Source organism: Genypterus blacodes, unplaced genomic scaffold, assembly GCF_046128005.1.
Source record: "Genypterus blacodes isolate CSIRO-AG114 ecotype Tasmania unplaced genomic scaffold, CSIRO-AGI_Gbla_v1 ptg000086l_1, whole genome shotgun sequence".
NCBI lineage: Eukaryota > Metazoa > Chordata > Actinopteri > Ophidiiformes > Ophidiidae > Genypterus > Genypterus blacodes.
This window is the reverse complement of record NW_027466891.1, coordinates 331342-348878: the sequence shown is the minus strand read 5'-3', so window position 1 is coordinate 348878 and position 17537 is coordinate 331342. Positions and strand designations below refer to the sequence as shown.

The 17537-nt window shown below is 45.8% G+C and overlaps 2 protein-coding genes across 10 annotated transcripts in view; both read left to right on the top strand.

Moving 5' to 3' along the window:
* ank3a (ankyrin 3a) overlaps positions 1–3339 on the top strand; it is a 52257-nt gene extending 48918 nt beyond the window's left edge. For all 9 annotated transcript variants that reach the window (XM_076158754.1, XM_076158755.1, XM_076158751.1 and 6 more), the window contains 2 exons: positions 231–319; positions 1386–3339. In XM_076158754.1, the coding sequence (XP_076014869.1) occupies positions 231–299 (69 nt within the window). In that variant the 3' untranslated portion in view covers positions 300–319; positions 1386–3339. The remainder of the gene's footprint in view (positions 1–230; positions 320–1385) is intronic.
* Positions 3340–4349: 1010 nt separating this feature from the next.
* On the top strand, positions 4350–15562 carry LOC143007418 (coiled-coil domain-containing protein 6-like). The gene is made up of 9 exons (XM_076158758.1): positions 4350–4645; positions 5661–5810; positions 7657–7785; positions 8009–8112; positions 8722–8882; positions 11096–11252; positions 12403–12503; positions 12939–13060; positions 14580–15562. Exons 1-9 carry the CDS (start codon positions 4391–4393, stop codon positions 14778–14780), a joined length of 1380 nt encoding a protein of 459 aa, XP_076014873.1. The 5' UTR covers positions 4350–4390; the 3' UTR covers positions 14781–15562.
* The last annotated feature ends 1975 nt before the right edge of the window (positions 15563–17537 follow it).

Sequence of the window (17537 nt, the reverse complement as noted above, 5' to 3'; positions counted from 1 at the left end):
TCTCTCTCTCTCTCTTTCTCTCTCTCTCTCTCTCTCTCTGCTAACATTGACTTTGTTGCACTGAGTTGGTCTTTACTGGTTTCAGGTCTGGCTGCTCTGGTGGTGTCGCGTTGCTTTCTCCTCAGCTTGCTGTGTCGATCTTTAGCGTTGGGTTACAGCCTGGCCTTGCTCCTCTCAGAAGCTATAAGAATACCAAGCTCCAACTATATTCTGTCTGTGTTTGTGTTTAGCAAGGAGACGGCAGAAATAGCAGAAGAAAGGACGACAGGAGGTCAGGAGACAAGAAGCTCCACTCGTAGGAACGGCTGTGCTCTGCCAGGTAGCTCACTGCCACACATCAGTACGACTCCATTATCTGTGATGCACGTGCGTGTGTGAGTGTGTGTGTGTGTGTGTGTGTGTGTGTGTGTGTATTTATCTGTAGACTCCATGTCCTGCATGTATCTCACACTTTCTCCTTTTTATCCTTTAAATCCAGTTTTTCTCCACATTATTGGATTAACGCCTCACTGATTAGATTCCTGCCTCATATTCCTCCAATCTTAATGTGATAAACTCCTCAGCTACAGCGCTTTTATCTTCTTTACTATATTATATTGAGTCCCATTGCACGCTGCCTGACTGAGCTCCACTATATTGCTTTCTTCTCTTTGTTCTCCTCACCAGTGCAGTCAGATCTGTGCCTGTCCAGCTCTATTTAGCTCTGATCTAAATCGGCTCCCTTCAGTTTCCTGCAGCCCGTGGCATTCTACTGCGTCCTGCACTTGCCTTTCGTTTATGATGGAGGCTTTTGTTTCACTGCCACACAAGCTCAGCACAAAAGACTGGCTGATGTCGAAGCTCGTCTGAGCTCTGGAAACGTTTCTGCGCTGAATGTGTGCTGTGTTTGTGTGTGTTATAAAGGCAATAACTACAAAAGGGATTCAGGGTGATGGGGAAAACGCACCTCAGCGTTGTATTGCCCCGCTGACACCCTCACTGTCTCTCTTTGTCCAGTACATCCCCAACTCATGACGGCATTGTAGGGTCCAGAAAGAGTTTGTGAACCCGCTGGCCAGACTGTTAATCCCTGCTGCTGTTCGCCCGCATGTTGTGTTTGCAGTGAATCATTCCCATCTGAACTGAAGTGACTTACAAATAACGTGGCACTCCTCTGAAGCCTGGCAAACAGTTTCTATGGCAACGGCCCACTGTCAGGTCTTGTTTCAATATCATCACACAATAGAAAATCGGAATTTTGTGTTTTCCCTTCACATATTCACACAGAAAATGTGGAATAATCCGTCTTGACTTCAGAGTCTGGAGGTGAAAATAGTATTTAACTGATGAGACTGTTTCCCACTTGATTGACATGTGATGTGTTATTCTGTGTGTGTGTTGTACAGGAACTGCGCTCCATGTTTCCTGGGAATAAAGGCTACAGAGGACTTCCAGAGGAGTTCTAGTGTGAAGACTTCAGACAAAGGGTCCAGTCTGCAACTCACTGCTTCAAACATTGGGTTTTCAAGTGAGTTGACTTGACCTGTCTGGTTTAAGCATGAGCATGACACCTCACTCCCTGCCGACCAAAAGGACTTGGGAGGTTCTCACTTTCTGACTGTGGACCCCGTGGACGCTGATTCTGCTTCCTGTTTTGTGTGAAACAATACGTGCCATCGGTCCACCGGTGTCATGAGAGCTTTTGAGGAGCGTCGTTTGTCGTGAGGACACAAAGAGGACTCCGCTGCTGATGACCACACAGGTGCAAATGTGACCAAAGATGGCACAAAAGCTACCATCCACACACAGTGGGTGGGAAGAATGAAGTCAACAAATTAACACACACAAAATCTAATGGAACAACTTCTGATCCAATATCAACACTCGCCTTATAGTTTTTTTTTTCTCGGACCCATTGTTGTCAGGATGTAAATTGTTTTGGGTTGTTTCTTTCTTCCTTTTTAAAACTTAAAACTAACACAAAGGCTTTTTCTGTATATAAAAAAAATACAACGTGTACAATTCTTTAAGATAATCCGTTCCCGGTTGAGAATGCACTGAGAAGAGTCAACTTTTCACGTGCGTTCAAGATTTATTGAAACAGTTCCACTTTTAAAGATTTGAGTGTAACTTCACATGTTCTTGTATAATTAATTATTAGAGCAGGTATAATGTTTCTATATGAAAGAAATGCTGGTTTGATTTTAACAGAGGAAATTTCCAGAATTTTCTTCTGCAAGTTTCATTAATTCCCAAAGTGGGAATGGATCTAATCCTGCAAACACAGCCTTTCAGAGTTCTCATATTTTCATGCATGCCGTTCACATTATTTTAAGTACGATTTTTACAAGTTTGCAAACACAATTCAAATGACAAATAAACGCCCGTATCTGTGTTCACACAAAGCCCCAACATCTGTCACCGATTTTATATTTTGAATTGAAAACAATACCATTACAGCATTTACCATGTTGAGGGTGAGGACGAAGAGTGTTGAGGGTTAAATGTCTCGTCTGTCTATGTAGAACCGAGGGGCAGCTTCTGCTACGGAACGAAATAATCTGAATGTAAATGCTCGTAGGCTGGCTCAGTGTAAAACTATAACTGTATCGTGTGTACTGGCTATAAGGTGTAGGAGTCTCTGTACACTGTTAGACTGTCTGTAATCATCTTAGCAGTGTGTCCATTTGGGTTTCTAACGCCTGCTGTGGTATTAAAGGAAAACTGGGGCATTTGGTTTTTGGGTTTCTGGTGAAGCGTTTTCTTAATTTAAAAACTACTCACATTAAGGACACATAAAGACATTATTTGATTGTAGCTCTAAATAGCATATTGTATGACAAAAACACTGGATGGTCAAAACAATTATTTAAGCATTAAATAAATTGTGTTTAACTCTGAAACTGTGATCTTTTTAGACCTGAGAGTCTGTATATGCAGTTTTTTTTTTTTTCAATAGCCCATTGGCAAACATGACATTACATGAGAAATTCTCTTTGTATTGGTTTTCATTAGATGCCCATGTAGTTTCAAGTGTGGTGTTCTACTGGTGTGATGGCTCAGTATGCTGATGTTAATGCTGTGGACATGAAAAGTATGTAAAGGAATTCCTGTTTAGGGGCAAAGGCAGTCAGATAGGACGTTATATCACATCCCCTTATATTATTATGTCAATCAGGGGTTAGAGGATCCTTTGATATGGTTGAACTATCAATTTTTGTCAATTTTGTTTGATATGTGTTTTCACCTGAGCAGATTTTTCGATGTACAATTCTTACTAACAGAGTGAAGCCATTGAAATGTAACTATTCTAGCACTTTGGTTATTCAAGGTCTTTTAGAAGCTATAGCAGCAATGATGCCACCACAAATGTTTCGGACATCTTTAAAAAATCTATCTTAAAAAGTCAAAATAAAAATTCTTTGATTTCGCAATAATGTTGTCTCTTGTTTTGTCTTTGCGTCGTCTTTGTCATTGCCCATTCAAAACCATGTGAATAATGTGCTGTAACAATAGACATTGCAGCTCGTCTTGGGTTAGGAAACGGGGACAAAGCACAAAGCATCCTGCTGAAGTGTCCTGAGAACAAAACCGTTGTCTGTTCTCTCCTTCTGAGGGCAAGCATGAGGATATGAATAATATTTTATCTAGGCTTCTCTACACAGTATGCTGCATCTGTGAACTAGACCTAAATAGTAATAGTAATAATAATAATAATCTTTATTTATATAGCACCTTTCATGCAATGAATTGAGATCAAGGTAAAAAAAAATGTTAAAAACAAAAATGCATACTTAAAAACATAGAGATTCAAATGTATAATAGATCAACATGGGAATGGATGGAAATAGCTGTTGAATTTCTTTTGCTCAAGTTACTTAAAGTTGCTTTCAAATGAGTGCCAGGAAGTTGTGATTCTTATGTATTATTTATTTATAAGATTTAGGCTATTACAGATTTCATGCAACACATTTAGCACTTTGGCATCCTGGTAGAATTCCATACTCCATAGAAGAAGATGACTAACTTTAATACATGCGAATAACAGTTGATGTCATGTAAAGTGTCCTCCTACCGTTTCTACTCTACGTGTGTTTACAGAGGAGGAGCATGGCCGCACAATAGGATCTACAGATTAGATGTTCTTATCCGATAAGGAACTCTCCTCACATCATTACATCATCCTTACACCCATATGTTATGGTTTAACAAAGCGTGGGCATTAATGTAAGAGCTTCTGTATCAGTAATCTCATTTTACTGGCGCAGTACTGGAGACATCCTGGTGGCGTCGCTGTGCAGACGAAGCGTGAGCAAGGTCACGCGGCGTACCGTTCCGCTGTGCGTGCGTGCGTGCGTGCCCCCTCGCGCTGCAGCTGCCCTCCTCTCCCTCACTCCTCTGTCGCACAGCCATGGCGGACAGCGCGAGCGAGAGCGACACCGACGGAGCGGGGAGCAGCTCGGCCACCCCGATGTCGTCCTCCGCGTCCAATTCGGGCAAGCCGAGCATCGTCATCTCACAGTTCCGCCTGGAGGAGTTGACGAACCGCCTGGCGTCCTTGCAACAGGAGAATAAAGTTCTTAAAATCGAGCTGGAAACGTTCAAACTCAAGTGCAAAGCGCTGCAGGAGGAGAATCGGGACCTCCGCAAAGCTAGCGTCACCATTGTGAGTACTGTTAGCAAGTAGCTAAATGCTATCACCACACAGGCACCATATCACGTCTGACACCGAGCCAGCTGCGGTTATTGGAGTTACAGTGTGTTCGGTAGTGAAGTGCGGGGCCTGTGGGGCGCTGCGTTCATAGTTTATCTGTCTGAGAGAACACAAAGTCGGGTGTTGTGCTAGCTTAGCCTAGCTACCACCTCAGCTACCTGGCTAAGTTAGCCAGCGAGCTGCTCGGGTATCGATAACCAGTAAGCTAGTTGGCTTTGTTTTGCTTGGTGTTGCCAATCGTCACTCAGATTGTGTTTTAGACTAATGTCAAGTCAAACTGCGTTGAGTCTGGAAACCTTCCCACGATTCACACCAGCACGTCCACGCTAGCTGCGGTCAGCTGGTTGTTCCCCCCCTGTAAAGCCTCTACGGTCCGGGTGGCTGCGGCCGGTGGAAGTAAATAGCCCGACATCAGCGCCTGCATGGGGCATTGCGTCACGACTCCTGCTCGATTAAGCAGCCACAGCCTGATGGAAGTTTGTAACCGAGCTGCTGGATAGATGGAAGTATGGAGGCCGAACGCAGCGTATTAGCTGTGATACCAGGCTCGTCTCGATATTTGGTTTCTATTTTCCTTCGCGTTGTGCTTGAAACATTCAGACATTCCCCACCGTGAAGAATGATGGTGGAGGACAGAGAGACAGACGCATCTTTAGTGATGTTAGTGTAATGCTTGTTGTTCCAGGGGATGAAACCTCCTTCCCAGTGTTTCACTCTTCCCCTTAATGAAACTCGTGCAGTGTCTTGAGTCATTAAAGTGAATCCTGCTTCCTCTTTGGCAAGCAGACTTCACTGCTGCAGCATTCTGGTGATTTGTGTGTGTTGGATGGGTGTGTGTGTAGGTCTGTATACAGAAACATTTTAATCAGGAGAAATGAAATCGCAGCATAATGTTTTGCCGGTGCTGCAGGTGTGATTCGTTGGTGTTAATCTCGGCCGTCGTCGCCCATTTGTCTCTTTCTTGCAGCAAGCGAGAGCCGAACAGGAAGAGGAGTTCATCAGCAACACTCTGTTCAAGAAGATCCAGGCCCTGCAGAAGGAGAAGGAGACCCTGGCTGTGAACTACGAGAAGGAGGAGGAATTTCTCACAAATGAACTGTCGAGGAAACTCATGCAGGTGAGTGATGGACACACAACAGGAGTGTACAGTGTGTTAGTGTACACAACAGCAGTGTATCTGTCCTTACACACTGGGTGAAGCTTTGACTGGACAGATGATTGTGGAATAGATCATCAGATCAACTCTGCCCACAGTTTGAGTTGTCAGATGCTGACATTGCTCACTTAAGTCCAGCATTTGTCTGCAGTATTGTCCAGCTTGTTCCGTGTGGCCTCAGTGTGCCCGAGCGTGCTGTCAATGCATCATCATCATCATCATCATCAGCCGTATCGGTCCTTGCCTGAAGGCTCAAAGATGACTTCACTGCGGCTGCTCGCTCCTCTCAGATTACTCTCCTCTGTCCATTATTTGGTCCGGTCTGTTTTCCACCTCCTATTTTCCTAAATGCAGAGTGCACACACACACACACACACACACACACACACATACATACACACACACAGACATGCTCTCTGGCTCACTCTCAGAGCGGCTAAGTGTAGGCTGAGTAATGCTTTGTTGATATCTGAAGAAGCAAGAATCTGGAAGAGCGACATGCAAGCCCCAGCAGTCCCAGCTTCAGGTCATACAGACGGGCGTGTTTGGGCTTCAGTCATCCTGCCTTTACTCTCTAACATGAAGCAGGCCCGTCTGCTCTCGCCCCTAAACACGGTTGACAGATAGCCTGTGTGTGAGCGTGTGTGTCTGTGCATGTGTCACACTCTGCTCCTGTTTGTAGTGAGCAGTGAAGAGATCTGGTCCTTTATTCTGGTGTGTATGTGTGTGTGTATGTTCCTCTGCAGAGGCTCGCTGTGTAAACAGGCTGACTTCATCTGTTGTGCTTATAATCACATTACTTTTGGTGATGGATTTACGCTTCAGTCGACCAAGAGTTTAGTTGAGAAATGATGCAGGAGCCTTAGGGGGCATCAATGTTTCCTTAAAGCTTCATGACCTTAAAGCTGCACTCAGTGGAGCTGTGGTGTTACTGCTCTCCTCTCTGTGTCTGCACTGCGCCCCCCTTACCAGTGTGATGCTGATCTTGAACACTTCCTCCTGTCTTCAAGAAGCACTCGTTAAGCACCTTTGTGTTGATGACAGAGAGACAGGATGCTTGTGTTGCAGACATGTAGCGTTTGCGAGCGTTCATGCTGAGCTCCAGGCTTCACTAAAGGATGGAGGTCGATGAACAGAATATCAAAGCAGTTCTTATTGTATATTTGAGAGTGTTAAGAGGAAGACTTCTCCTCTGGGTGTGTCCTGGCACGGTGACACCCTGGTTCAGCCAGGACGCCACAGAGCACTCAGCCGGGTGAATGCAGGCGCTGCAAGTTAAAAGCAAAGTGCGTTGCTTTACGGTGTTTCAGCTCCGTCTGTGTGTCTCAGCATCATAATGGAAACACTTCATTCATTTCCTTCTCCAGTCTTTTCCCATAAAGGAGCCGTTTGCATCCCGTTCCCCGTAATGAGTAATCTCTTACATAATCCATCACACAGCCGTTCCGTGTTGAGTCTTTGCTGAGCCACACCCTCACATTGTGCTGGGGAGCTGCCAAAGGTGGTTTCTTTCCTTCTCCCTGCTGCCAAATCACGATTTCACAATGTGTATTCTTCTGAACCTTTCACCGTGAAGAGGGGAGTAAGACTGTAAGACGGATAGATCATTTCCTTAAATGTAACAGAATGTGTAATCTAAGGGCCACGAGCCGAACAAGTGTGCTCACTGTGGTCATGGAATAGTTTCTATGTGACTCACCGTACGTCCTCCTCTGCTCCTGCCCTTCTCCCTTCTGTCTCATCTCTCTCCTCTTTTCCTTTCCTCTGTCCATTTGCTCCCCCCCCCCCTTTCCATTTTCCACCCCAGCTCCAACATGAGAAGGCCGAGTTGGAGCAGCACTTGGAGCAGGAGCAAGAGTTCCAGGTTAACAAGCTCATGAAAAAGATCAAGAAGATGGAAAATGAAACCATTTCAAAGCAATTAACCCTGGAACAGGTTGGTTTATCTACACAGCACCCAGATAATGGAGAGGTCTGACTGTTTCACTGCAAAACAGCAAACGTGTCCAGATATTTACTGACCACAGCGCTCTGAGGTGCTGCATGTTGTTTAGTCCTTTACTATAATATCTGGCATGGAAGAAATCTGTAAATTCTGCTGCTTCATTCTTGTTGTTTTGTTTTCGTATCGCTGTAAGTGATTTCCTTTTATTCTCTAGTTGAGGCGAGAGAAGATCGACCTTGAGAACACATTAGAGCAGGAGCAAGAAGCTCTCGTCAACAGACTGTGGAAACGCATGGACAAACTGGAGGCTGAGAAAAGGTAGGATTGTATAACACACACACACACACATCACATCTGTGTGTACGTGATTAGGGCCTCTTGCTCCTCTGGACTTGAAGGCCTGGGCTCAGATGTAGTATTTACAAGTTCCCAGGGTAGGAAGGGAGGAAGGAAGGAAGGAAGCCGTAAGTTTTAGCCACACTGCCAAACCATATTGATTTCTTATCTAAACTTGGATAAACTGTAATGAGTCACCTGTACTTTGGTAATAATTCAGGGTGTGAGCCACCGTCTAAGGCACTCACTGTACCTCATTTCATGTGCCCACGCCTGTTTGCTTCCAAATGCTGATGAAACTCGTACCTCTGTCATCCGGGCTTCAGCCGTCGGTGCGTTGGTACTAATGGAGCGGCACCGTGCACCGGATCTGTCACTTTCTCCCATTGTTTCACTTTGTTTGTCTTTGTGGAGCTCTGGTCTTGTTTGATTCCACTTTATTATTCTGTACACAAAGCTAATGGACTTCACACGGACATTTAAAAACAACCGAGTCTTCCTTCCTCTTTCATTATTATTGTCAACCAGGGAGTCGTAGCTGCTTACTGTACTTATGTATATTCATTAATATTGTTTGTGTTGTGTCATTAGAATCCTTCAAGAAAAGTTGGACCAGCCCGTGTCAGCTCCTCCGTCCCCCAGAGATGTTTCCATGGAGATAGACTCGCCAGAGAACATGATGCGGCACATCCGCTTCCTGAAGAACGAGGTGGAGCGGCTGAAGAAAAGCCTCCGCACCACCGAGCTGCAGCGTAAGTGACCTCTCACCCCGTCACACGATCTGATTCACCTGATGAACCCAGTGAGGTCATCGGGGTCCTTTTAGGATACGGTCACCCATGACGACAGCCCTCCACTGAGCTCCTGGCGTCCTAATTTGGAGGGGGGGGGGGGTGGTTTGATAGTGAGGAACTGAGGAAGGATTTTGATAACGTAGCCAGAAAGACCTCCAGCTCTGGAGGCAGACGGGGACGACCTAGAAACCTAAGACGCAGCTAAATAATGCACCACAACTGGAATGCACTCAACCTTGAAACAATTGGGGCCAAAAGAGGCGATCAGCTGCAAACACTGTAGATCAGTCAGAGGTTTAACTGATGTAAAGAGAACTCTTCCAGTTTGAGTTAAAACGTTGAAAGCAGGTGGACGATTTTAAATATCCAGATAGAAATGATGTGTCACTCAAACTGATGTAGGAGCCATCAGACTCAGCCAGAGTGAGCCACAGCTGCAGGGATGTTGTAGCTCATGGTTACGGTATGAAACGTTGTTGTTTCAGCTCATAATAGCTTTTTTAGGACGACCTGGGATCATATTACTGAATGAGGGGAAGAAACAGTAAATGATGTTCTTGTGCCGTCCTGAAGGCTCCAGTGATGACGTTTATAATCTTTGTTTTCATATCAGGACTCATCTATGTCTCTGTGAGACAGTTTGATAAACATTATGTTATTTGTAGATCACAAGCTGCTCCTTAAAGAACAGAACATGGATGGCTAAATGTTCGTCTGTGTCTTTTAGATAAACACGTAATTTCGTAACTTTGGAGATATGTTAGGCAAGGTTCTGATGATGTAATCTGCTGTTGTACGGTCAGGAATGCCAGCGTTCTTGTACTTGTACACACTCCCATTCCAAAGCAGACTCCCCTCTGTCCCAGCCTTGTTGATAAGCAGATCACTGATCAGGCCTCAGTCGACTCCCACGCCTCACTCTGCGTTAGTTTGTCTTCCTGAAACACGATGCTGCTCATTATGAAGCGGAGACGATGAAACCCTGATGACGGAGCTCCTCTGGTTCTGTTGATTCCACTAATAATATAAACGGGTTGGACGTATTGACAGACGTTCACTGTAGGCTCATCTGTTGGTTGATGAAGGTTCTTACCAGGACGGAGCCTCTCTGCGCCTCAAAGCTCAGACATTCCCTCACTGGTCTTTGCGTCGAGTCTTCATCCTGCCCACCAACGACACGAAGAGAACAGAGGAAGAGCGTTTGAAGGAGAAGTGAAACCTCCTCGTTCCTCAGATGCCAAATGAAGCAATGCCGCTTTGTGATGACTGACTGATCAACTGACTTTTTATTTCCCACATGACATTAACATTGAGACATTCTCCTGTGGTTTCTGTCACAACATTATAACTTAACAACATCGATAAGCATCCACACAATCAAACAGATTCATACAGAGGAGGGAACCACCTGTCTGATCAAACACACCATGTCATGATGTCACTGCAGCCAGCTGTCAGATCAGCTGTTGCGGATCGGTCCAATCAAAAACAGATTTCATGTCAAGACGTCTGCAGGATGGTTTACTTCCTGGCTCGTCCCACCACCCTGCAGGCCGGCCGCCTCGCTCCCCGCAGCAGAAATAAGAGCTTTGTTATGTCCTTTAACTCGCAGCACCGGATTGATTTACCTGTGACCTCAGGAGCAAGGAACATTCAAATGAGAGCTTTGGGACGCAGGATGTTTGTGCTCATTTCTGTCTGTTTGAAATTCATTTACATTTGCTTTGATGTCTTAACGCACCGACCTCACAAATCCAACCCAGAGATACAAAGAGAGGTAAACTAGCCTCTTGTAGATAAGTTTAAGGGGACTGAAATTCATACCCCAGATTCCATCGCCACGATCACAGCTGTTAGAGCTACGCCACTAGAGGGAGCTGTCTGTCAAACCTCTAACCGCAGTGTGAACGAGGTAGAGTGGGAAGCTGAGTCAAGGCTCAGACGGCATATTGCTGCTTATAGCTTATAAAGTGAGGATGAAATTAAATCCATGGTGTTATTAGAGGTGTTGGGCATCAGGACACATTGAGCTGCACAGATGGAGAAGTTGCATTTAACCCAAAAAAAAACAAAAAGTAAGGAGGAGACAGTTTAGAATAATGACCTTTTGTATTTTGGATCTCAGGGTCTGAATGAGTGACTGAGTGTGTGTTTTGTGTTTGCCCTCCCAGACACAGAGAAGCGTGCCCAGTACATAGAGGAGGAGCGACACATGAGGGAGGAGAACATCCGGCTGCAGAGGAAGCTGCAGAGAGAGATGGAGCGCAGAGAAGCCCTGTGCAGACAGCTGTCAGAGAGCGAATCCAGTCTGGAGATGGACGACGAGAGGTAAAGGAGGGCGCACACACACATAAAAGGTCTACACACACACACACACACAGATTCACACCATGGCGTCACACTGACAGTGGCGAGACATCAGTGGAGGAGATCAAGCTGGTATACTGCAGTCAAATGTTGCAGACTGGCTGGGACGGCTCGGCGTCCTTTCATCAGTAAGGGCCGATCGTTAACTAGACGTAGAGGTCCTGACCCGGTGGGACTCAGAAGATAAAGGAAGAAGCTCCAGACAAAGGACAACACATACTGTAGGCATCACCTCGGCAACGCCCAGCCTGTCAGACGTCTAGAAGCTTTCTTAGTGAACAGTGAGGTAACAGCAGGCTGGACATCCATCTGGGGCTTTGGCTCGGTGAGAGAGGAGCACAGCCTCACTGTCTCTCTCTCTCTCTCTCTCTCTCTCTCTCTCTCTCTCTCTCTCTCTCTTTCCACCACTGTACAGTCAATCTATTTAATGCTGACTTATAGTCCCACTCTGTACTTTCTGTCCCGGGCACTTTCATTATTATTGTCAACCAGGGAAAGTTCAGACTGGGGGTCAAGAGTTCACTGCACTGTAAAGCCAAGGGTCTGAGTGTTGGAAGTTATATTTGATGTTAAATATATATAGGGATCATTTGTTTACTGCTACAGAGGCAAACAACTTCCTTAACTAAGTACAGACCAGAACATTGGATTACATTCACATTTGATCTACATATGAGATTTTGCCAACACCAGCAAAGATCTAGCCTGGGGAGAAGAAGAAGAGGAAGAAGAGTAAGTGCCAAGCAGTTAAGCTCTATTTAAACACCCAGACGTCTGTGCCAAGATGCACAGCCTGGAGGAGGTATAGATCCAGTGTTACAGTTATCACCACTGGAGGGCAACATGGCAGAGACACAGGCGCTGCTCACGGTGTCGTTCTTCTGTTTTCGCCGTGTTTAACTCTTTCCTTCTACAGATTTGACACTCTCACATCAATACATACAAAGAAACGTATATTCTGTCCTCTTCTATAAACTGTAACACATGAAGCTTTTGCTCTGGTCCTCAGATTTCCTCCTAGAGATTCAAAGCTCTTTTCCATCTTTTTCAACTTGCCAGTTATTTTTCTTCTTCTTCTTCTTCTTCTTATGATTCCTTCTCTTCCCCTTAGGTACTTCAACGAGATGTCAGCACAGGGCCTGCGAGCCCGGACCGTGTCCAGCCCCATCCCCTACACCCCCTCCCCCAGCTCCAGCCGCCCCATCTCTCCCGGTATGTGCTCTTATAAAGACGCTAACACAACGCTAACACAGCAGCTGATAAGAACCCCCGCTCATCAATGATCAACAATAAAGAAAGAAATGAAGATTAAAGGAAGCCTCTGATATCGACCCGAGGGCAAAGTACCTTTATGTTACAAAGATCATTTCTAGAATTATGTTGTTATTTCTGGCGTCAGATTTAGGACACTGCTGATTTGATCCGCAAATAAAAGCATCAATCATGTCGGTCACAGATTAACTGAAATGAGAAACACGGCCTTCACACTCAGACAGGAAGGTTAGAGCTTTATTCTGCACTTTACACCTCCTGGATTTATTACAGTGAGATTGTACAGACGTGAGTCGTGAACTGATAACCTGCTGTATATTAACTTGCAATAAAAGTGTTGATGTCCTAACCGGGCGTCCCCGTCTTATGTCACAGGTCTGTCCTACGGCAGTCACACAGTGGGCTTCACCCCTCCGGCCACGCTGTCCAGAGCCGGCATCTCCCACTACAACACCCCCGCCCTGCACGTTCACGGAGGCTCCTCCCATGCTGTCGCCGTAAGTACCGACCCGTCAAAGACCCGACACAACTCTGGGTTCACTCAGTTCTCTCCCGCAAGCAAGTCTGTTCTTTAGACTCTTACCTAACAAGACAGTTGATTACAGTAGAGGAGCTATCAGCAGGATCTGTCACTCAGCTCAGCAGATAAGGGTTCCCATCGATCCAGGCTGCGTGTTTTGCTCAGTTAGACCTGTTGTTGCAGTGTCAAGAACAACAGCCTGACATGAGGAAGTGAGTCAACAACAGCTGAGATGGGAGGGGACTAATGTAAAGAAACTCACTTCACACACACACACACACACACACACATAGAAGGCTGACCCCGTGGCGTCTGTGGGAACATGACTTTAGAATTCACAAGCTGGGACGCAGATATACTGAGACACCGCCCCAAAGGTCCCACACACCCCAGCTGTCATGTGGAGGCTGCATAGAGCGATCCAAGTGTTCCAAGCAGGCTGGGGCCAATAAAGCAGCAGGATCAGTGAGAGAACGTCACCAACACAGAGAAATATGAGGAACGTTGAACAGTAGTATGGTAACGTTACCAAAATCCCTGATGTAACCTCCGGTATGTCGTGAAAAAGACTTTCTACCGTTTGTTGAAGTCAAATCAAACATGTTGGGTTTGGATCAACTAAACTAAAATGAAATCCATTCCTTTAATGCCCCTTGACTGTAACACACACACATACACACACACGCACACGCACATACACATACACACACACACGCACACACACACTCATAAAGGTTTGACTGTAAAGGTCAGGAATGCCGCGTCAGCACTCAGGACCACCCAGGACTTAGACAGGACCGTACAGAACTTCAAACACATTCATGTTCCCTTAAACTTTTTTTTTCTCTGACTGGAAGTGCAATTTTGAGGTCACGGCCCATAGCTGTGGAGGTTTAGAGGGGGGAGGGGGGGGTTAGGGTTGACTGTACTTAATACACTTGAATGTCTTGTATTGTGTGAGTATAGGGAACAATCCTTCCCACCTGTGTGATCTGATGCAGTGCAGTGTCCTCACCGGGACACAGCAGGTGACTGAGGGAAGCAGGCAGCGGGCATGCATTGGTTGTTGTCACATTATATTACAGTAATGAGCAGATAAGAACACAGAACTTGTTTGAGTGCTTTGGCTCCATGCCCTCAGCCACACAGGTTGAGATCTTTATCATATTCAACAGCTGAGATTTGTGTTAAAACTTGCTTATCCTGCCTCGGTGTGAAGCCCAACAAAGGTCGTACAGCAGGAAGTACTTTAGGGGGCTGACCTAGTTTACAGATTCCCGTAACTCCTCGGCTCGTCGGCCTTATCAAAGGAGAGCTTTAATCAGCCTCATAACCAATTCATCACCAACCGCTGAAACACCTGAGTAAAAACAAAAGTGAAGGCGTCTTCCTTCAGTCAAAGCTTTGATGTTGTCCTTCTGCCCGTATGTTTGATTCTGCTATTTCTCTCTTATCTCTCTTCTCTTTCCCTCCCTCTCTCTCTCTCTCTCTCACAGAGGCCTTCCCCGAGGAGAAGCACCAGCCCTGACAAATTCAAACGTCCGACACCCCCTCCCTCCCCAAACACGCACTCAGGGGCCCAGCAGCCTCAGCCACCGTTACCCCCCCCAGCCCAGCCCATGGTCCAGTCCATGTCCTCCCCTGCAGCTATGTCGCAGCACGCCGCAGCAGCACAGCAGCCTCCGTCTCAGCCTTAACGCCACACGCAGCAGCCACTGCGTTTACGTGTGAGCGCCGCCTGCCCCCCCCCCTCTCACACACACACACACACACACACACACCGAATGCTACCGCAGCAGCAGCAGCTTCCATCATTACCAGCCCTGGAAGTCAAATACTCTTTACCTACGCCACAAAAGATGCAGCTTTTAAAGTTTGAGGGGGAAAGAAACAAGATGGCCGAGCTCCGTCGGCGTCGTTCGGCCGTCGGCTCGACCCGCAGGTGGCGATACTTAATTACCCTTAAACGGAACGGACGGACTGGAAAAATAATCGCTTCTGGGATTTGTCGGCCAATTATCTGTTCCACCTTCTGTCTTGTACATGTTTGTATTTTTTGTTTCTTTGCTCGGGACTTTAGCTGGTTGGCTTTGTTGCCGTGGCGCTTCAGAGATAGCACAAACAGCACAAACGTCTCACGGTGGTGTTTGGTTCCGATTGTTCCGATTGATGGATTTGACGTTTGTTAAGAGAAGCGAATGCGTTGCCGACGGCTTTGGTCAGTTCTTCTCATGCCTATAAACACTCGATAGCAGTAATGTCCTCCACTCCAGCTCACCCTCCTCCTCCTCCTCCCTCCTCCCCCCCAACCCCACTCCCTTCGTCTCTGAAGCAGTTCAAACAACTGAAACCGCTTTGGTTAGGTCAACAAGAGATTTCATAGAAGACTGCCAAGAGTATCTCTATTATAAGGCATTGATCAAACAGAGCTAGCGCCGACTATTATTTTAGTTCACGAAAGCATAACAAGGCTATGCTGCTCTTCAATGGAAAAAGGTTTAAAAAATTAAAAAATACACATCAAGAAAGATGGACACCGGTACATAAAGCCACAGATAAATGTCGCCTGTCCAGGTGTTTAAAATGTAGTCTGAGGTGTTACAACTTAGTTATGTACTCATGTCTCTTCTCTGCTCTTCTCTGGTGTATTTCAGAAAGCTTCTATCATCCATATGGATATTCCTCATCAGAAAAAAGGAAAAAAAAACTTGCTCTTTACACTAAGTATACATACTGCTAAAACATTCTAAGTGAATGGTACTGTTCAACTAAATTTCTATGTATGATTAAAGCTCTTGAGATGACAGCTTCTCTTTTCCCATTGTGAGTTTTTTGTCGGCGCTGTGTCACAAGTCAGAAGTCCTGAGTGCGCAAACGTGTTAGACGTGACACCCTGGCCTGTATCCAACAGGATGAAGGAGCCTCAGGTGATCACAGTATGAAGAAGGAAACACACGAGAGAGATACACCTGTACAGCTCTGCCATAGATCCTTCCTCTGTGAAGGTGATGATGCTCACCTTTGTGTTCGGGGAGGCTGTTGCTTCAACTGGGCGGTGGCTGTTGTGGTTATCGTTGTGCTGTTTCTTCAAGCTATTTGTTCAAGAACCTGTGAAACAATGTGGACCGTACAGATTCACTCACACACAGCCCAAGGTGACATTCCAACAACAGGTGGAATCTAGTTCAAGTGTGATTTTGTGTAGATCCAGATAATGGACCATGTTGACAGACATATCGGGCAGAGCCGCTCTGACGTTGCATGTACAGATGGAACTATACAACCACCACAGGTATGTAGACAGGATTATGCTGATTCTTGGAGTAGGGTTATCAAGTTATCTCACGTTATCAAGGGCAGTATCAGTATCGCTGTTATTTACTACACAGTGCAGTCTCAAACAACATGGCCACTAATTGTGGTCACGACAATCATTAACACCGCTGGCATAATGTCAACAAAAGCTGAAACTTCCTCAGCTTCACAAGGGCAGGATTTAGAGCGAGGGAGTATTATTGGATCGTACATCTGTATCTCATAAAGTGACCACTTGGTGTAAAATGAAGGCGTTTAAAACCCACCATGATATTCAAATGCTTAAATAGAGCGATATCCAGCTTCATAATTTAGATCTATGAGTGATCCAACTTCAATTTTCAGTGTTTAACTCATTACCAGGCCTCACTTAACAGCTGATAAGCCTTCACATGCCGTTAGCTCGTAGTTAAAGACAATGTGATAGTGATTGTTTAAATAATGATTTACATGATTTGGTTTAAAATCAAGATGGGATTAGTTTAACCACATCACATTAAGAAAGTGGGCTATCTGGTAACTGGAGCATGAAGTGAATCAATGATTGGCGTCCTTATAAACATGGCCGGACATTGTCCTCATTCCATCCAGGTAGGCAATTGTGCTACAAATAAGTGGTTGTAAATCTGTCAGCACAGCAGCTCTCTGTTGAATCCTGGCATCGTGCCCGAACACAACTTCTCACTCACTCGTCTGCGCGGTTTCAACCGGTTCAAACTGGTTCAAGGCTGAGCAAAATCTGCTGCTGTGTAATTTGAGGATCGTTAAGCATTGTAAACATGGCCGAGGGTGTGATATTAGGACAGGAGAGCGCAGTGATGACTGGGAATCAAAGCAAGTGATCCCCTCCCAGAAGGTCTCACCGTGCTACCATACCACATCCATGCAGTCAACCTCATCAAAAACACAACTGCAGAGACGTCTGATACACGTGACGCACATCCTGTTTTTGTTCTTTTACAATGAACTGCTCTGTCCCACGGTTGAAACAAGCAACTTGAACTAATCCAAGCAGGAATCTGAAGTCGGTGTACAGGTCAACCATGCTGGGCACTACGGCGGCCTCTCACCCTCTAGGTTTTGTAGAACCCGTAGAAGCCAGAGCGACATGGCGTAATCTGACTGCAGGGTGGCTCCGT